At 36.7% G+C, this 21,851-nt stretch overlaps 1 protein-coding gene across 4 annotated transcripts in view; it reads left to right on the plus strand.

Annotated features, from left to right (window-relative positions):
• The window catches only part of EFR3A (EFR3 homolog A), a 91,173-nt gene that overhangs the window by 13,715 nt on the left and 55,607 nt on the right, over positions 1–21,851 (plus strand). For 3 of the 4 annotated variants that reach the window (XM_060115964.1, XM_060115967.1, XM_060115965.1), the window contains exons 2-3: positions 19,201–19,277; positions 21,492–21,619. In XM_060115964.1, the coding sequence (XP_059971947.1) occupies positions 19,201–19,277; positions 21,492–21,619 (205 nt within the window). Of the gene's footprint in view, positions 1–19,200; positions 19,348–21,491; positions 21,620–21,851 lie in introns of those variants that run through there. The other variant, XM_060115966.1, reaches the window with a different exon arrangement.

The following is a 21,851-nucleotide window of genomic DNA, read 5'->3' on the forward strand; positions in this document are numbered from 1 at the left end:
ATACTGGCAGATAAGGAATAGATAAGCACAGGGTATTCCTGGGGTAGGTCTTCTCGTTTTCTACTACATTTTGCATTATATCCATGAAACCAGAATTTGTGCCGCAGGGAACTTGCATTTAGTATTTGCTGTTGTATTAGTTTACTAGGGCTGCTGTAATAAAATACCGCAAACTGAGTGCCTTGAGCAACGAATTTATTGGCTCACAGTTTTGGAGGTCAGAAGTCTGAAATCTAGGTGTTGGCAGAGTTGGTTCCTTCTGAGGGCCGTGAGGGAAGGGTGTGTTCCAGGTCTTTTGCTCTGGCTTGTAGATGGCCAATTTCGTGTTCATCTGGAGTTCTCCCTGTATGCATGTCTGTCTCTTAATTTTCCCCTTTTATAAGGATACCAGATATATTGGATTAGGGCCCACTCTAATGACTTCATCCTCACTTAATTGCCTCTGCAAAACCTTACCTCTAAATAAGGTCACATTCTAACACCCTGGGAGTTAGGACTTCAGCATATGAATTTTAAGGCGGATACAGTTCAACCCATAATAGCTATGTGAGACATGAAAGTGAAACAGATTTTTTTACTTACAATATTTCCATTTGCTAAACCATGCTTATTTATTAAACTTTGATGTAAACTAATGGCATAGTAACTTTTTCTTTTACTAAAACCAAATATTAATTTACTTAAACTTACGGTGAAGTATATCTAGCACTAGAAGAAAATTGGTAGAATTGAACAAAAGTTCTTTCTTTTCATGGCTCAGTTATTTGGTATGCCACTAAATTCTCTGAAGGCTGACTTAAAGTCATTTTGGCATTTGAGTTGATTTCAGGAATGGTACATATCTTAATATCTAGCAAATACAGAATTTACTGGTCTACATGTTATATGAAATCTTACTTGTGTTAGTTTTTCAAAGCTGCCATATACAAGGTACCATAAGCCAAGTGGCTTAAGACAACAGAATATTCTCACAGTTCTGGAACCTAGCAGTCTGAAATAAGGTGTGGGCAGGGCCATGCTCCCCCATAAGTTTCTAGGGAAGGATCCTTCCTTGCCTCTTCTAGCTCTGGTGTCTGCTGGCAAGCCTTAGAGTTCCTTGGTTTGTGGCAGCATGAATCTAATCTCTTCCTGTCTTCAGTGTGGCCTTCTTCCCTGTGTGTCTCCTCTTTCTCATCCACTTGTCTTCTCTTTCTCTTTATGAGGGTACCAGTCTTTGGATTAAGGGCCCGCCCTAATCCAGGATGTCCTCCTTTTAATTTGATTCCATGTGCAAAAACTCTGTTTCCAAATAAGGTCACGTTCACAGGTACTGGGGTTAGGACTTCAACATATCTTTTTTGTGGGAACACAGTTCAACCTGCAACGTTTGTCCATTGCTTTAAAAAGTTAGCTTCTTTTACCTTCTCTAATCTTCCAAGTATTCTTGACTAGTAAACGGACAACTTTGTTATCACAGATTAATGTTCCTGAGCCTCACAGTTCAGAACCCTCCCACTGTCTTGATTGTTAACCCATTACCTTGGTTTTCCAGGTAAAGAATTATGCTTCACTTTTAGCTCTTTGTCCTGTTTCAGTAGTTTGTTGCAAATTCTTTTTAAAGTGCCTTTTGTCTCATACTTTCTTTACCAACTCAATGTTATGAGTTATGTTTGAAATTGTTGAACCTACTATTTTATCATTTACAATAGATTTCAATTCCAGGAGCCTTTTGTAACTGGAACGCATGTTATCTTGCTGCTGAGTGCATCTTATCTGTAGTACTTTTTATGAAGACAAGGTATTCTATACAGATAGAATAGTGTGAACAGGTGCATGGGGATGAATAGGTTTGGGGCTTGATTTAAGAACTGTGAATATTCACAGTTTTTATCTGGGAAGTAAGGCTGAAAAGGTAGAGACTGTGCCCAGGTTCATCTCCAAAACCAGCCTAACAATGAAGTGTAAATAAATTGGGGAGATCTTTATTATGGTAAAGTGTAACTGACTTCACTTTTTAAATCTTTAAATAAATGTGTGTGTGTGTGTAGCTAAAATGAACTATTAAATTTATCATATACATTTTGTAAATAAGTGATTTGGGTTTTTGTAGGTATGATCTGAATGAACTATCTTATAATTTGTCTAATCGTGGATACTATTTTAGTAACCTTTTCCATTATATTCCATTATATTCTCATATATTTCTGGCATACAATAAAATGTCCTGTAGTCGTATTCTTTCTGTGTTAACTTTGCCTTATATAAACTTCACAGCCTTTTCAAAGGCATTTGGAAAATGTCAGTTTTTTTTTTTTTTTTTTTTAACTTTCACAAAATGGAAATGTCACAGTCAGATAGCTTCTGAGGAGAAATAGAAGGCTTTTATTGTGAGTCAAGGTTTGAACTTTATTTATTTATTTATTTATTTATTTATTATTTTCTTTTTATTAGTCATCCATTTTATACACATCAGTGTATACATGTCAATCCCAATCGCCCAATTCATCACACCACCACCCCGGCCCCCCCGCCGCTTTCCCCCCATGGTGTCCATACGTTTCTTTCTCTACTTCTGTGTCTCAATTTCTGCCCTGCAAAACGGTTCATCTGTACCATTTGTCTAGGTTCCATATATATGCATTAATATACAATATTTGTTTTTCTCTTTCTGACTTACTTCACTCTGTATGATGGTCTCTAGATGCATCCAACTCTCTACAAATGACCCAATTTCATTCCTTTTTATGGCTGAGTAATATTCCATTCTGTATACGTACCACATCTTCTTTATCCATTCATCTGTCGATGGGCATTTAGGTTGCTTCCATGACCTGGCTATTGTAAATAGTGATGCAGTGAACATTGGGGTGCATGTGTCTTTTTAAATTATGCTTTTCTCTGGGTATATGCCCAATAGTGGGATTGCTGGGTCATATGGTAATTCTGTTTTTGGCTTTTAAGGAACCTCCGTACTGTTCTCCATAGTGGCTGTATCAATTTACATTCCCACCAACAGTGCAAGAGGGTTCCCTTTTCTCCACACCCTCTCTAGCATTTGTTGTTTGTAGATTTTCTGATGATGCCCATTCTAACCAGTGTGAAGTGATAACTCATTGTAGTTTTGATTTTCATTTCTCTGATAGTTAGTGATGTTGAGCATCTTTTCATGTGCCTCTTGGCCATCTGTATGTCTTCTTTGGAGAAATGTCTGTTTTGGTCTTCTGCCCAGTTTTGGATTGGATTGTTTGTTTTTTTGATATTGAGCTGTATGAGCTGTTTATATATTTTGAAGATTAATCCTTTGTCTATTGATTTGTTTGCAAATATTTTATCCCATTCTGAGTGTTGTCTTTTTGTCTTCTTTATAGTTTCGTTGGCAAAAGCTTTTAAGTTTCATTGGGTCCCATTTGTTTATTTTTGTTTTTATTTCCATTACTCTAGGAGGTGGGTCAAAAAAGATATTGCTGTGATTTATGTTGAAGAGTGTTCTTATGTTTTCCTCTAAGAGTTTTATAGTGTCCGGTCTTACATTTAGGTCTTTGATTCATTTTGAGTTTATTTTTGTGTATGGTGTTAGGGAGTATTCCAACTTCATTCTTTTACATGTAGCTGTCCAGATTTCCCAGCACCACTTATTGAAGAGGCTGTCTTTTCTCCTTTGTGAACTCTTGCCTCCTTTATCAAAGATAAGGTGACCATATGTGCATGGGTTTAACTCTGAGCTTTCTATCCTGTTCCATTGATCTATATTTCTGTTTTTGTGCCAGTACCATATTGTCTTGATTACTGTAGCTTTGTAATATAGTCTGAAGTCAGGGAGTCTGATTCCTCCAACTCCGTTTTTTCTCTTAAGACTGCTTTGGCTATTCGGGGTCTTTTGTGTCTCCATACAAATTTTAAGATTTTTTTGTTCTAGTTCTGTAAAAAATGCCACTGGTAATTTAATAGGGATTGCATTGAATCTGTAGATTGCTTTGGGTAGTATAGTCATTTTCACAATATTGATTCTTCCAATCCAAGAACATGGTATATCTCTCCATCTGTTGGTATCATCTTTAATTCTTTCATCAGTGTCTTATAGTTTTCTGCATACAGGTCTTTTGTCTCCCTAGGTAGGTTTATTCCTAGGTATTTTATTCTTTTTGTTGCAATGGTAAATGGGAGTGTTTCCTTAACTTCTCTTTCAGATTTTTCATCATTAGTGTATAGGAATGTAAGAGATTTCTGTGCATTAATTTTGTAGCCTACAACTTTACCAAATTTGTTGATTAGCTCTAGTAGTTTTCTGGTGGCAGCTTTAGGATTCTCTATGTATAGTATCATGTCATCTGCAAACAGTGACAGTTTTACTTCTTCTTTTCCAATTGGTATTTCTTTTTCTTCTCTGATTGCCATGGCCGGGACTTCCAAAACTATGTTGAATAATAGTGGTAAGAGTGGACATCCTTGTCTTGTTCCTGATCTTAGAGGAAATGCTTTCAGTTTTTCACCATTGAGAATGATGTTTGCTGTGGGTTTGTCATATATGGCCTGTATTATGTTGAAGTAGGTTCCCTCTGTGCCCACTTTTGGGAGAGTTTTTATCATAAATGGGTGTTGAATTTGGTCAAAAGCTTTTTCTGCATCTATTGAGATGATTATATGGTTTTTATTCTTCAGTTTGTTAGTATGGTGTATCACATTGATTGATTTGCGTATACTGAAGAATCCTTGCATCTCTGGGATAAATCCCACTTGATCATTGTGTATGATCCTTTTAATGTGTTGTTGGATTGTGTTTGCTAGTATTTTGTTAAGGATTTTTGCATCTATATTCATCAGTGATATTGGTCTGTAATTTTCTTTTTTTGTAGTATCTTTGTCTGGTTTTGGTATCAGGGTGATGGTGGCCTCATAGAATGAGTTTGGGAGTTTTCCTTCCTCTGCAATTTTTTGTAAGAGTTTGAGAAGGATGGGTGTTAGCTCTTCTCTAAATGTTTGATAGAATTCACCTGTGAGGCCATCTGGTCCTGGACTTTTGTTTGTTGGAAGATTTTTAATCAGTTTAATGAAACAGTTTCAATTTCATTACTTTGTGATTGGTCTGTTCATATCTTCTATTTCTTCCTGGTTCAGTCTTGGAAGGTTATACCTTTCTAAGAATTTGTCCATTTCTTCCAGGTTGTCCATTTTATTGGCATAGAGTTGCTTGTAGTAGTCTGTTAGGATGCTTTGTATTTCTGCCGTGTCTGTTGTAACTTCTCCTTTTTCATTTCTAATTTTATTGATTTGAGCCCTCTTCCTCTTTCTCTTGATGAGTCTGGCTAATGGTTTATCAATTTTGTTTATCTTCTCAAAGAACCAACTTTTCGTTTTATTGATCTTTGCTATTCTTTTCTTTGTTTCTATGTCATTTATTTCTGCTCTGATCTTTATTATTTCTTTCCTTCTGATAAGTTTGGGTTCTGTTTGTTCTTTCTCTCGTTCCTCTAGGTGTAACGGTAGATTGTTTATTTGAGATTTTTCTTGTTTCTTGAGGTAGGCTTGTATTGCTATAAACTTCCCTCTTAGAACTGCTTTTGCTACATCCCATAGGTTTTGGATTGTCATGTTTTCATTGTCATTTGTCTCTAGGTATTTTTTTATTTTCTCTTTGATTTCTTCAGTGATCTCTTGGTTATTTAGTAATGTATTGTTTAGCCTCCATGTGTTTGTGTTTTTTACCTTTTTTTCCTTGTAATTGATTTCTAATCTCATAACGTTGTGGTCAGAAAAGATGCTTGATATGATTTCAGTTTCCTTAAATTTACTGAGGCTTGACTTGTGACCCACAATGTGATCTATCCTGGAGAATGTTCCATGCGCACTTGGGAAGAAAGTGTAATCTGCTGTTTTTGGATGGAATGTCCTATGAATATCATTTAAATCTATCTGGTCTTTTGTGTCATTGAAAGCTTGTGTTTCCTTGTTAATTTTCTGTTTGGATGATCTTTCCATTGGTGTAAGTGAGGTGTTAAAGTCCCCCACTATTATTGTGTTACTGTCGGTTTCCTCTTTTAGAGCTGTTAGCAGTTGCCTTATGTATTGAGGTGCTCCTATGCTGGGTGCATATATATTGATAATTGTTATATCTTCTTGGATTGATCCCTTGATCATTATGTAGTGTCCTTCCTGTCTCTTGTAACATTCTTTTTTTGTGTGTGTGTGGTATGCGGGCCTCTCACTGTTGTGGCCTCTCCCGTTGTGGAGCATAGGCTCCGGACGCGCAGGCTCAGCGGCCATGGCTCACGGGCCCAGCCGCTCCACGGCATGTGGGATCTTCCCAGACCGGGGCACGAACCTGTGTCCCCTGCATCGGCAGGCGGACTGTCAAACCTGCGCCACCAGGGAAGCCCCAATCTTTATTTTAGTAGAACTTTCATTTTGCGATTATCTCATTCTAATCAATTATTTTATCCTTCATTATTTACTAAAAATTATAGAACTTCATCTAGTTCTGTATTTCAGATAGGAGACTTGTATCTTACTAAAAACTGATTAAAATAGTAATGAAATACATTACTAGATCCTTTTAAGGGATATTTCATATTATCCATCTTTTTTTAAAATAAGAACCTTTAATCATTGTAAATTATGGGATTAGTCTCTTTATTTTTTCCCACATCAAGTGTAGAGTCTGTAAAACAGTGATTTTCATTCTGGATATTTTGAAACTGCCACTGCTTTGATTTAGTTTGGGTTAAAATATTTAACATATCTTGAAACTTTAATTTATATTACTGTAAAGTCTGAGATTTTCGGTTTTACTTGTTTTTAAAAATGCTCTTAATTTCTTTTTCTGCTGTCTCCTCATTCTTGGAGTCTTTCTTATTTTTTATTTTTATTTTTTGGAGTTCTTATTTTATCTATGTAATTGGTACTTTTATAGAAGATATAGGATTTGGAAAACTCACCTTTGTTTCCTCTAACACTATTCTTTTTGTAGTTTTCTTCCTATTTCTTTAAATATCTTCCCTTTCACTTCCTTCTCTGCCAGTCATTATTTAAATGTTTGCTATCCCCAGGATTCTCTCCCCAATTACATCCTATTTGTCTTTGATGACCTTAGCTACTCAAACTAGTTGCTTTTGCTATCACTTAAGTTTTTGGTTCTTAAATTTATATTTCTAGTCTAGATCACTTGCCTACTACAGAATGTCCCACTTTCAGGTTTGTAACCTCAAGTTTAACATGTGCAAAATAAAATTTATTCTCTTTTGGATACTTCCTCCTACCCCCAAATTTGTCTTCCTCTGTTCCTTATTGGACACCACCATCCAACCACTTGTCCAGACTACCCTGTCTGTTCCTTTTGACTCCTCCCTATTTGTACCTTCTAAGTTCAGTTGGTTTCCAAGTCTGCTTCCTACAAGTTTGTCTAGCCATTTCTCTCATATTGCAGAACTTTATGTTTGTTTGCAAATTAAAACTACACTCTTGTTCTTAACATGTGGCTCTCTCCACCTAGAATGATAATCCTCCCCACTTTGCTGAATTCCTACTTCTTCTTCAAGACTTAGTTTAGTTATTACTTCTTGCAGGAAGGTTAGGGCTGCACTACTGTTCTCCTATAGCAATCTCTTCTGTCATAGCTGTTGTCACATAGAGTTATAATTCTCTTTGTATGTGATTATCTTCTCTTATCAGACGATGAGCTCCTGAAGGCCAGGGACTGCGACCTGTATTTGTCTTCCCTGCATTTAGCCTAGTGCCTGGGGCATGGCAGGTCTCATGAAAATCTTGCTAAAAGAATTAATGTGATTGTGTATGTGTTTTTTCCAATTAGATATATTTCTGTTGATTTTAAGACTGTAGCAGTTGCACCCTTGTTCCCCTCTGAATTTGGAACCAAATGAGAGAAATATAAATCTCAGACTGATAAAAGTCAAAATGTGAGCTTTATTACTAGTAGAGCTGGGTCAGAAAATATGGTTTGACTTTTGTCTATCATCAGGCTTCCCACTTACTTTCCATCCAAATCTAGACTTTTCCAATGATGTGTCTAAGGGACATTCCAGGTTGGCAGAGCAAATGCACTTACCAACCTTCTGCAAGGAGGGCACTCTGAGTTAGACTTCTGGGTAACCCCCTATTGGCCACGTAGAGACAGCCTTCCAGGACCAAATATACTGATCACATAGAGGCAGAAAGAGTGACTTGCAGAGTGCAGATTTGAAAGAGAAACCTTTGAGAGTGCACTGTTCATTCATTCACCAAATAGATATGCACTCTCCCTATGTGCTGGGCATTGCATAAGTGCTAAGGATACATATTCGGAGCTTATGTTTCAAGGCACGCTCAATGCCTTTGTCCAGACTCACCAATAAAATAAGTCACTCTTCCTCCTCATAATAGAAATTTTCTCTAGGAAAGGTAGGTCAGGAGAATAGAACAATTTTTCCAAACTGTATAGCTCATTCTTTAGCTATTGCATGTAAAATAAATTCCAAGGACTGATAATTTTAAGGACAAAGTGGCATGAAATGCAGAGAAGCATACCAGAGCAGTCTTTTAGGGAAAGGGGAAATTTCAAAGTTCTGGTCATATTTTAGAAAATCATGTGCATAGTCTGACCATGATAATTTGTTTTCCTTTGCTCCAGTACTTGATTTAGGATTTTAAAGGCCATTTAGTGCCTCACCCTGATTTATCTCCAGCATGGGTCTGTCCAGTATTCACTTAACGTAAGATGCTTAGAAAATCTAGTCCACAGGGAGGTATGGTGGTGGCATCTCACAGTGATGGGGAAGTTCTAGAGACCTCAGCCACGAATACCAGTGCACTGTTGACAGTGAAGTTCTGTCAGGTCAGTATCTTCTGTGATGTTGTTTCCAAATGCCCTAGCATTTGTCATCTCTGTCATTCATTTGGTCTCATAAATGGTGCTTTATATGATTCATTTATTGTAATGTATTAGATGAACTTAAGATGCCTCCGGTATTATAAATTTTTATCCATTGCGTAAGTTAGGTAGTAAGTACAATGTCCTGCGTACCTCAAGTACACAATAAGAAAAAATCATATATGTAGTTCTTTAAATCATTATGCAAGGGGAGTGGTTCTTGAGAACTTGAATGGTCATAGTAGGAAGCGGGGGTTATTTCTAGAAATAGGAATTCTGGTATCCCATCTCTGGAGACTGACTCAGAAGGTCCTGGCTGGGACCAGGGAGTATTCAGTTAAAAACATATATTCCAGGAGACTGTTTTTCAGATGGCTTATAGAACCCTCAGGAAAGCATTGTACTATGGAAACAGTTTACTTAGGTAGGATTTCTTATGAGGTAACCTTTTATCAAAAGAGAGTGATAAACACATTCACATCGTAAAAGCAGAAGAGTTGAGAGTGTTGTTTTAGTTAGGGAAGTTGAGGGTGTTCTAATTGTTCCCTAGAGATAATGTTTGTGTTAAGAGTGTGGTAGAAAAATCAACATAATTAGATAGATATAATTCTACCCGGAGATTGAGGGTGAATTTGGTTACTTGCCATTATGGTTTTGTTTGCCTCTGCCTTTTGTTTTTAGTAAAGGAATACTCATCTTGTTTTCTGTAGTATTGATTTCTTACAATTTTGTTAGTATTTTTTGTTGTTGTTGCTTGATTTAAAAAAAAATCTTTTTAACATCTTTATTGGAGTATAATTGTTTTACAGTGGTGTGTTAGTTTCTGCTGTATAACGAAGTGAATCAGCTATACATATCCCTATATCCCCATATCCCGTCCCTCTTGGGTCTCCCTCCCACCCTCCCTATCCCACCCCTCTAGGTGGTCACAAAGCACCAAGCTGATCTCCCTGTGCTATACGGCTGCTTCCCACTAGCTATCTATTTTACATTTGGTAGTGTGTATATGTCCATGCCACTCTCTCACTTTGTCCCAGCTTACCCTTCCCCATCCCTGTGTCCTCAAGTCCATTTTGTACGTCTTCATCTTTATTCCTGTCCTCCCCCGAGGAAGAGAAAAACAAATACCGTATGCTAACACATATATATGGAATCTAAAAAAAAAAACGAAAACCAAAAAACAATTTTGTTATATTTTAAAGGTCTTCATGTTAGGAACCAGTTTTGTGACTTATTCACACATCCCATCACAGTCCCTAGCTTCGTACCTTGACTGTAGTAGGCATTTTATAGAACATTAATTACAGATGTGCAGGGAATTTACCAGTTAATAACAAAAAGTTATATCATTTGATATATTACAATTGTAGTTATTATATAGCAGAAAAATTAAAGCCAGGTAAACTCTTAAGTTATTATTATTTTTTTAACCAATGTTCTATGTTTCTTTTTTTTTTTCCTTATCTTTTTCTTTATCTTCCTTGGCTGGATTGTTGTTGCTTTTCCTCATTTTGTAGCTATAACTGAAAACTTGTCTACTTTGTTTGATGCCTTTAGACATGTCCCAATACTCCATCTAAGAGAATAAGGATAATCCTAGGTCCTAGGTTGCCTGTGACTACCAAGATTTATATCACTGGTCCTGGCATAATTATTAATAGCATCCTCAAGTCACTCTAGAGATGCTAAATTACTAAGCATCCCTGGGCTCTGTGATTTGCAAATGGAGTTCTTGCCTTTACCTATCCATAGAGGTCCTTCTGAGGCTCTGCAAGTTTGTCTTCGCTGTGTTAATGTTAGTGGCTCTTCCTGTATTCTGATTTCTAATGTGAGGATTCCTAGACCCTGAAGTTTTGTTGTCCTCTAACAAGTAGCACTAGTAGCATCTTTATTTTTATTGAGAATTTTTGTGTTTTTTAAATGTGGAAATTTTAACTTATTTTAATCTTATTTTTGAATTATACAATAGAAGGTTTTGGCTGTCTCAAGAAAATGTTGCCCTTTCAAAATGGATTCTAAATGGGTGAGAGAATTCTTGGGCCATTAGCTTATGTCTAGGCATTGATATAAGAAAAACAGTGTTCAAGAACATATAAAAAAACAATATTCCATGGTGTTCCATGAACATTTGTTCATGTTAAGGGTTCTTTACAAGAAGTTCTAACTAAAGGGAAAGTTGTAAGTTCAGTTTCTTTTGTTCTTTTTCATAGTAAAGGAATTTAGATATACACTGATCTCAGTTTTTGTGTATCTTTGAAGAACACATTTTCTTCTTAATGTAAGATACTCCTGTACTCTTTGGCTAGCTTTGTCATATTACATATTTACCAAGATTTGCTCTGAGAAGTGGAAAATAAGTTTTTGTACAAAGCTCCAAAGATTGGTTTGTTGAAATATACTACAGAGATGGAAACTGTCAGAGCCCTCAATTACTTTGCCAACTGTTCCCCTAGCTGGGTATTAAATCTCCTTTGGAAGATAAAGGGTTTTTTGTCAGCTAGAGTTTTTGTTAGACTGTGTTTTAAATAGGACTCTTAAGACACATTTGTGCTTCAGTATTTTACCTTCTCAGTTACGTTATAAATTCTACATAGTCTGATTTGCCTTATGCCCTCTTCCTCTATCTTAATCATAATCCTAAAATTTATCTTTGACCAGTACATAATTCTCTCTTCCCCCCAAACATATTAATTGTGCAGAATAATTATCAATATAATAGTCAGTACCATGGTGTGGATTCAAGAGGAAAGTTGTTGTTTACATGCTTTTTTAAACAATTACATATGGAGAAAATGTGATTCCTTTTGTAATTCTTAACAGTACTACTGACATTATCATAAAGGACCTTTAGTCAGTATTTTATCTATTAAACAAAAAAGGGAATCACATACTACTTCAGTTTTCAGTTCTGCCTCATCTAATTTCTTACCTCCGGAGATGGGGACACCGGAGCGCTGTGTACTACCTTCCAAGACCACCCCTGAGTGCACTTGAAGAAGGTCTGTGGCACGCAGCGTCTGGTCACATGGTCTTAGAAGTAGGGATGAACCATACACTGTGTCCTAATGGTGGTGGGGACAGAGGTGTGAATACTTTTCCTGGTTGCAGCTCTGGTTTCTGTGTCATCCAGTGGATCCTTTCTTACTTGTTTTGCAAACTAAGCCAACATCAGATGAAATGAATAGAGAATTGTATTTCCTTATTTTAATGTTTGTGGTATTTTTTTTTCCATATGAGGATTCCAAAAGGTTTTCAAATGCAATCTTGCAGGATTAGATTTTCTAAAAGCCATGATTATTCTGTATTTTATTGCTCTTGTCCTTGGGTAACTCTACTGAGTAATTTTATTTTTTTCAGTTAAGTATGATAGTATACTGTAAAGTCTAGGTATAAATCTGTAAATTGACTGGAAGTAGGACAATGCCTAATATATTTTTTTCCTTTAAAATTGTGATAGTGGGGTGAAAATGTGTTGAGTACAGACTGATCACTAGTTGACGCAGCAAAAAGCTGTTTTTTTCCCTACAGAGAGTATCTCAGAGTAGTTTTGTGAAGTGTGCAGAGTTTTGTCTGTGTTATGCCTTTTGTAGAGGCAAGTATTGCAATGCAGTGGGAAGACCATCTTTTAAAAAAGAATTGGAGTTTTACTTCCATTTACTGCCTTTGTTGTCCTCTTTTCCATGAAGTTTATGTGCCTGGGAATAAAGAACAAGTAGTGAAATTGAGAATGAAAGGAGAGAACGTATAGAATTACATGCGGAAAGAATCATGTAATAAAATACTCCTCTAATGGATTAGAATCCTTTCAAAAGGAACACTTTCCTAAAGATAAGACTATTTTGTTCCCATCTTACTTTGACCCCTATCTAATTAGTCACCAAACCCTTTTGATGCTTCCTTTGTGCCACCTTCTATGTTCCTTCCTCTCTAAGCGCTGGGTTATTAGAAAACGCATTTTGGGTTTTCCATGCGCCGTCCTCCACAGTGAAACTTGCACTGTTCCATCTGCCTGTAATTGTCCTCCACTGGCTTCAGTGTATCCTTATAGTTCAGTCTACTTGTTCTTCAGGGGGAGCCCTCAGCTCAAATCCCATGTCCTTCACAAAACCTCCCTTCATTTGACCTGGGAGTGCTTTCTCTCTTCTCTCAACTTCTGTGGCCCTATGGCCGTGTGGTCCATTTGACATTAGATGTCCCTTGTCCTCCAGTGTTGTCCAAATCTTGTTTAAAATTTCAATTTTTAAACCTTTGTCTTTTCAAGTAGATAGTTACCTTTTTGATCCTCTGTGGCTCTTAACACAGTGCCTTGTACATGTGTTGAAGTGCAGGAATAACACCCGTATTACAGGCTTTATATATGGTGTCTATATGTGTGTGTGTGGTATATGTAAATCTACATATTAAGTGTTCGGTACTTGGGAGGGATATGTGTGAGTGGGACTGTATGAATCTTTTAATTGTATGAAGTCTTGTTCTGACACTAACTGAATGAATAACTTGACTTTTAATTTTAACCTTGAAGAGAATATATGTGATGCAGACTCTTTTTTTTTTTTTTTTGCGGTACGCGGGCCTCTCACTGTTGCGGCCTCTCCCGTTGCGGGGCACAGGCTCTGGACGCGCAGGCTCAGCGGCCATGGCTCACGGGCCCAGCCGCTCCGCGGCATGTGGGATCTTCCCGGACTGGGCCACGAACCCGTGTCCCCTGCATCAGCAGGCGGACTCTCAACCACTGTGCCACCAGGGAAGCCTTGATGCAGACTCTTTTAAAGGGCTTTGGATACCATAGAGCTCGAGGTCTTGAAGTAATGAATTTTTTAAATCTTCTAATAGAAAAACACGCTGTCTGTTTTCACCTTGATTACTGATAGCTTCCACTAGGCCTAAAAATAAAACATGAATTGTTTAAAGTGATTCATTTGACATTGTCAGCTATTCGTTGGAGAAATTATATTGTTCTGGCATTTATTTAGTATTATGTGGTGGACAGTGTACTTTTTATCATTTTGATTTTTATAGCACGTATCAACAGATATTAAATTCATTTTGTTTATCAGTGAACTTTGGGTCCACATTCATTTAGTGAAGGAACATTTTTTGTGAATGTCTGCTATATTCCAGACACGCACAACAATGAACAAAGCATATGGGCTTTATGTTGGAGTGACTCATTTTCTGGGGGGAAAGACAGACATGTGTATAAATAAGTACAATAATTTGTTATAGATACAATGATAGAAATATCATAAAGACCAAAATCCAGTAATCATAGCCATTCCCATTTGAAAATATGACACTTAGTAAGCCCTAAATATGCCAGAGAATTCCTAATGCATTACATGTTAGAATTAACAGAGATAATATAATTGTTTTGTAGAACTTACAGATACTGTTAATTTCTCCTTTAATAGATCATGAGACAAACCTAATTCAAAACCATACAGTTGGTTCCCATCATAAGATCTAAACATTCTTCAACTTCAGTGACAGTAACTTATTATTTTTGTTTTAGAGGATAGCTTTTTCCTAAGTACCCAGTGCCATGATGGTGTTTAATAATAGACATTAATAGTTTAAATTATTAATAATTTAATACTGGAGATATTACTATTTCCAGTTAGATTTAAATTATCATTGGTAATATAGTTAGTTGAAAGCATAAGTAACTTATTTTAAAAGGGGTCTTAATTAATTATCCAAACCTCCAGACTTACAAAGCTGCATAGGAAAGCAAATGTCATCACAAACTAGGAGTACTCACTGGTGGATCAACCACTTAGATTATTGGCCCCATTAAGCAGAATTCTCCCAGCACCCCTGTATGCCCATGTACCCGATCGATGGCTTCTATCAGCTCAGCCATGAGGTTTCCTTTGCAGCTACTCAGGTCCTTCTGTGAATGCCTGTTGGATCAGGATGGGTTGGAAATTATTTCTAACATCTCACCATGAAAGAAGGAGGATGATAGAGGTCGATACATTTCACTCCTGCCTGAGGTGAGGATTAGGAGACACTGGTGAATCCACATGGTGTCTTGGGTGTCTTTAAAGAAGAAATGGTTAACTTAGGAGGGCAAAATTTACCAAAACAAAAAATTTACCAAAAGGTTATATATATTTTATATATATATATATATATATATATAATGTTTTTAAAGTGGCTTCTATATTCAAGGCAATTTTTATATTGATTTAGTACTTCTAACCCTGAGAGATTGGTAGGGTTTTTCTGTTTCTTGACTAAGGCTCAGAGAGCATTATTGAACAGATTGCCCCATGAGCCTGTCTGCACACCAGTGTAACATGCAGCTTGTCACTTTTTTTTTGGTCGTAGTTTTTCTTTCCAGCTATGCCCCAGTTCCATTTTCCCGTAGTTCAGTTACCTACTTGAGACTTCCTGTTTCTCATCCTGCTATATCATACGTAGGGTTCTAAATTCCATATGCTACAGGAGGAGAATAGTGAATTACCTTCTCCTTTATGTGTTAGAATTAAACTTAAAGGAAGAATTCATGTCGCTTAGACCTGCCAGTTGCTTGAGGCTTTCTTGTGATATGCTTAGCCCCTTTTTCCTTTGGAAAAGACAAGGTTGGGAAGCAGTTGAAGACTGAGGAGTTTGTTGGAAGGGATCAGAAGCTAGGATGAGGAGGAATTAAAGGAATGCTTTAAGAAAAAAATATAAGATAAGTTTATTTTCTTATTCAAACTATATGAAAATCTGTATTTAGTAAACTAGCAATACAGTACTTTAATAGTATCTTATTTAAGCTGTTTGGCCTTGTCAGCAGAATTTGATAGGGGTATTATCAAGTTCTCCATAGCTTTATATTTGATGTCAACACGTTAGATAAGTTACAGTGTATTAGTACCTTCTGCTAATTAATTACAGGTAAAGTGAACTAGGCACTTCCTGCACAGTAGGTAAAAGGATCTAAGAGCAGGAGGATCAGCTAGAAAATCGTCTCCTACAACATGAAGGACTATGTTCAGGTACCTGCAGCTGAACTCGAAAAGCCTTATGAACTGACTTCAACAAGGGGGTCAACCACATTTCTGTGCCTGAGTAGGTCCAACGATTTTATTTGACTTGTTCTTGTGGCGTTTGTAAGTACAGAGTTGTCTTATTTAAAATAGAGGTATGTCTTTTGTGATTACTGCCATCACTCACTTCCACCTTGTATTGCCTTCAGTGTGTTATCATTTTATAGAAACCTGAGTAAATTGAAGCTTTCAAATCTAGTTTCATCTGTCTGCTCTATAGTTGGTAAGTTTTCATGCCTAGTAAGTGGTCAAGAAGTTGTTTTTGTTTTGTTTCGTTTCAAACCTCCTGCTGGAGAAGCTCACGGTGATTGTTTATTTCCCTCCGTGGCAGTGCATTCCTCATCTGTTAGCCAGACTCATTCCTGCAGTCATGTTCATTGGTAAAGGTGCGTGGAGAACTAAAATGTTTCATTTAGAAATTGTCTGGTACTTGAATTCAGAGTGGCAGTTACCCTTTAAAGTCATCAGATCTGGTTGGAATCTCAGCTCCTCTCCTTACCGGCTGTATGATATGGGACAAATGGGCCTCCCTTAGCCTCTGTTTCCTCATTTATCGCACAAAGCTGAACATAGCACCTCAGAGACCTGCCGTAGGAATAAATGAATGATGCTGTAAAGTACTTGGTATAGTGCTGCACACATCACGTTCAGAAAATAGCAGTTACCCCACTGGTTCTCCTCTTGTTATTGAAGGCTTCTTGTGAACCACATATAAAATTTGTTGGATTTTTAGATGATTAATTCGCCGCAAAGGTTTTCACGTTGCTGGCAATACTATCTCAAGGGCCCTCAATGCACCTCTGCTTACCCCGATTATAAATACTTACGGCGTTACTAGTAATAACTACCATTTTATTGAATGCTTACTGTGTATTACACCCTTAATAAGAACTTTACATATAGTTTTATTTCATTTTCTCAATAAATATGAAGAAGATGTTATTACACCCATTTAACTGATAAGGAAATGTATTAAAATAAGAGAAGGTAACGTGCCTTCCTAGGTGGACACTGAGAGACCTTGGATTCACCACAGTCTGTGTGACCCCAGAGCCCCTGCCCTTTAACCCCATGCTACCTATGTCTTTTTACCCATCTGTCTCTTCCAGTACACCTAAGCTTCCTGAAAGTGGGAACTGGATATTATGTGTATTTCAAGTCCCCATTTTTTGGAAGCCTCTTTAAACTAAAAGCAGTGTATAATATCAGAAAGTGTCAATGCGAGACATAATACCTTATTAAGAATTCTTTCTTACCTATTGAAAATTATATAATTTACCATTCTGACAGGAAACTTGAAGCTTTGGTACTTGTTTTTCAGTTCCATTCTCTCTTTGCCATAATAGCAATTTGAATTTACTATATTTGGCCTTGTGTTAGTGATAGCAAAGTATTCATCCCAATCTTCTTATCAGGTTATAAGCTTCTTTCATCATTGCAGTACCTAGCTCAGTGCCCTGTATAAGTTAATCACTTGATACATATTTGATTTTAATTTATGTCAGTGTATTAATATTCATCTGAAGTATTTTTATATTAGGTATAGTTGACACAGAAATATGACTTTTGTTTACTTGGCTTTTACCCTTGTTTTTCTTTCTAGTAATCTAGCCTGTGTTTTGCTTTTGGGCTTTAAAAAGAGTTCAGGTATTTTGGTGTTAGTCTGAAAAAAATTCCCTAATGGACTCTTTGGAATTTTTTCTTCTATTAAAGTAGAAAACATCCTGAACACTGTATAACATTTTACATTATCAGCGTGTAGTGCCTATGTATATATTGCTGAATTATTCACTGTTTTTTTTTTAATAACAAGTTTATGAACTTCTCAAGGGCAGGGATCTTGTCTCTTATACTTTCTTGTATCTGTGGCATCTAGCCACAGATGGTGACTAGGGACATAGCAGGTGCAGATGAAATATTTGGATGTTGATTGATATGACCACTAATATCTCTGGGTTTGTGGAAAGAGCATGAGGTTTCAGAGTTAGACATTGGATTCTCACCCAGCCATTGCTGTTGAGTAAGTTACTTGGTCAGTTCTGCTACAGTTTCCACTCTTGTAAAGTAGTAGTGATAATAATACCTAACAAATTTGCTGGAAATGTTAAATCATGTATGCACACTGCTTTATGATGACTAAAGATGCTGTACATGTCTTAATTCTGTCTTGTTTTTATCAATATAATGGCTCCATTCTACGACAGATCTGGACTCAGTCTTATATGTTTTGGCCTGTTGGGCGCTTACTTGACGTGGTATATGACTGCATGCATGAGTCATGTATACTTCATGAGCAGAGTGAGGTCTGGAGAAGTTGTCTGTTGAATAACATTACTCAGTAATGTAATAGAAGTCTGCTTAAGTCTGAGTTCTCTTAACTTGTAGCTTAAGTGTTCTCTCATACCATATTTTGGTTTCTAAATACATACAAGTGCACACTTACACACAGACACACATACCCCAGTTTCATAAATCATGGGAAGAATTTTATAATGGCTCAAGACCAACATTCCCATTAAGTTGTTAGTTTGTAGGACAAGAAAATGGATCCCTCCTGCTTACATAGTTCTTTCCAGAGAGCTGATGTGCCTTACCCAAGGTCATGTAGCCATTTAAGTGAAAGAATTGGAATGAACCCAGGTCTTCTAATCCAAATCCTTGACTCTTTCCAAGATGCCAACAACTGAAAATGTATAGAGCAGCCTTTGAGCATTTTTTTGAAATTCCTGGACTTTCCCTCGATGTTGATTCTCCCTCACTATTGTGGTTCCTTTGTATGATGCATCATATAGATACAGGTGTTAACTGTTTTCACCAGCTACACTAGGAGCGAACTGCCATTTTAAGACCATTTTAGCTGGAGCTGAGTGGATTGGGCTGGGCAGGAAAAGTGGGAATGAGGGAGGTAGAGGTAGGGGTAGGGGCTGCAGAGAGTAGTAGGAAAGGAGACCAGAAGGGAGGCAAGGTTGGGTACCAGTTGTGTATATGCTTTATAGGATGAATTGGGTGGGTTTTATGTGGATGTGCATCCATGCGTGTACGCACACACACGCCCCAAAACAGTTTGAACAGTTTGGTTGGAAACTGGAATAATTCATTAGCACGTTCATTTTGACCTGGTGTCTTTGGGGAGGGGAGGAGAAATTTAACTTTTTCACTTCTTAATTAATAATTGAATTTGCATGCCTTTTTCTCTTTCTGGCTATTTGAACTTTCCCCCTTTATTTTAAATAACCCATAAATATTCAGAAACTTGAATTTCTAGGTCAGTTTACAATACGATTAATCTCTGTACTTTGTGATTTTATTCTTTTTGAACAGGAGTGTATTGCTGCTGTTCTGCTTTGCGTCCTCGCTACAAACGCCTGGTGGACAACATATTCCCTGAAGATCCAAAAGTAATTTGATCTACATCTACTGATCCTTCTCTTTGCTGACCCATCCTTCCCCCCGCTGACCTCCCTAAAGGTTTCCCTAATTTCATTTCTCTACTTTTACTCCCAAATCTCGTCATGTACACTGCTATTTTTATACTACTCTCTTTTTTTTAACCTTTAAATGATCCATGCTTGCTTGTCTGATTTTCAGATTCTTTTCTCAGATTAAGCATAACATAACATAAATTCAGAATGATGGACGGATGATGTTCTTTAGTCTGTATAGTTCCTAAATTTAAGTAATACTCACTTACCAAAAATTTATGAACTAGTGTCAGATCATTTGTATGAAATGCCAAGAACACAACTGTGAACACAGACTTGGTCTTCTGCTCTCACCAAGCTCCTAGACAAGTAAATTGGCAATTACAATATTGTGTGAAAGAATATGCTGTGCTAGAGAAATAAGTACAGGGTACTGCTGGAGTAGGTAGGAATGATATCTAATCTGGGCTTGGGAGAAGAAAGGCCTGAAGGAAATGCAATCTAGGCTAAGATCCAAAGAATAAGTAGGGTTGGCCACACAATTTTCAGAAGAGAATTGAGAAGTAAAGGGAGACTATTCCAGGCACAGTTTGTTCTCTTTTTACTTAAGTGCTTTTTAATTTTTTATAAAAGTTACTTTATTGTGGAAGACGACTGGTTTCAAAGCAGTTGTCTTTTATCGATTTTGTTTGACACTGTTTTAAATTTTCCAAGACTCCTTTAGTCTAGTGTTAAATGGATAGGAACAAAAAAGTGTTACATGGGTTTGATTTCCAGAAGTTGCTTTATTTTAAAATGTAGCCAACTCTAGAAACCTTTTGGTTATCTTGATATTAATTTATGAGATACACCTCATTTTTAATCAAATCTGATTTAAACACTCAGCTATTTGTAGGAGGCCTATCAATTAAATATTTTGGCTGTGAGATATCCTGGATAATTTATGGCATATAAATAACTCTAAGATATGGTACCTGCCCTTAAGAAGCTTTCCATCCATTTGACTGATATAAAGCGAAAGCATACTAAATATTAAATCACAATGCATAAATCAGTAAGAAAAATATTAAGTAAAACAGGTGGTGAAGTTTCTGCCTTTATATCAGGGAGGTATCACATGCGTTGGCAATCTCTGTGAAGCATTCTCAGCAGAAATGCAATTTGCTGAACTCTGAAGGATGTACACCATCTGGAGAAGCAGAGATTAGTCTGTTTGTTGCCGGCAAGAGAAAAATCATGGTAAAGTAAGAGATATGTTTGCGAACAGGAGCCTTCAAATGAAGGTGCCTATAGCCTAACTGAAGTGTAATGCGTGATAATTGTACACAATTCCTGATTGGAAGTTTCAGAAGTATCATTTAATAGACTGAATATTCAGGTCATTTCCTTAAGGAATCTGGAACATATGATTACTGAAGATAAGGTGGAGCGCAAATTAGGGGGGAATGTGAATGACAGACAAGGCACCTGCTTTATCCCGTTTAACTTACAGGCAGTGAGGGAGCTTTGAACACTTTTGATCATGGGAGTGGTGGCAGGCAAATTAGAGAACCGTTACAGAAAGAATCTTTATTTTTGCCAAGTATTTAGATAAGATTTACCTAAATAGAAATCTGTAAAATAAGGTTTAAGGAAAAGAAAAGATTTACATGAACCTTGCATACGTATGGCAACCATAAACTCAATTGACTACATTTCTTATTTTTAATTTATTAAATGAACAAATCTTGTGGTATATCCAAAACACGTCCAACAATAGGTACCCAGAGTGCAGAGGTCTACATTGTCATAGTCCCTGCCTTCAAAGAGTGCTCTAGTGAGGGGAACAAATGACCAAACTTTTTCTTATAATTACTAAAATATATTCTATTCCTTACATACTATATGCAGTTAATTGAGCTATTTTTCTGTAAAGGAAGGTGTTAGAATAATCCATTGCTTGTGAAAGCATATTTAAATGCTTTTCCTAAATGGGACATTTATTTAACTTTTTGAAAATTCTACATATCCAGAATGGTGATTAGCTCTTAAGAGGCTATATTCAGGAAGGTTCAGCATAAATATGGATTAATTACCAATCCAAAAAGGGGAAGTGTGAAGCAGGCAACACTTAGAAATACAAAAAATAAGCATGAAAATACAGATATAAATATAACCTATTTCACTTGTTTTTTTTATTTTTATTTTTAGGATGGCCTTGTTAAAGCTGATATGGAGAAATTGACATTTTATGCTGTATCTGCTCCAGAGAAACTGGATCGAATTGGTTCTTACCTGGCAGAAAGGTTGAGCAGGGATGTTGTCAGACATCGTTCTGGGTAAGGAAAGTAATTGCTGCTAATATAGTATCTTTGGAAAATTCTTCCTAGGCTAAATCATCCTATAAATTATTTTGCCATCTAGTCAGGGAAAGATAACATATGGAAAATAAAACATTGTAATATCATATAAGGAAATCTGTAATACCGAATAGATGCTGTAGCTTTTATTACTTACCTGGTGGTCAGGTTTAAGAATAAACTCATGTTACTTAACAGAGTTGTTTAAGTA

Source organism: Mesoplodon densirostris, chromosome 13 (assembly GCF_025265405.1).
Source record: "Mesoplodon densirostris isolate mMesDen1 chromosome 13, mMesDen1 primary haplotype, whole genome shotgun sequence".
Lineage (NCBI taxonomy): Eukaryota > Metazoa > Chordata > Mammalia > Artiodactyla > Ziphiidae > Mesoplodon > Mesoplodon densirostris.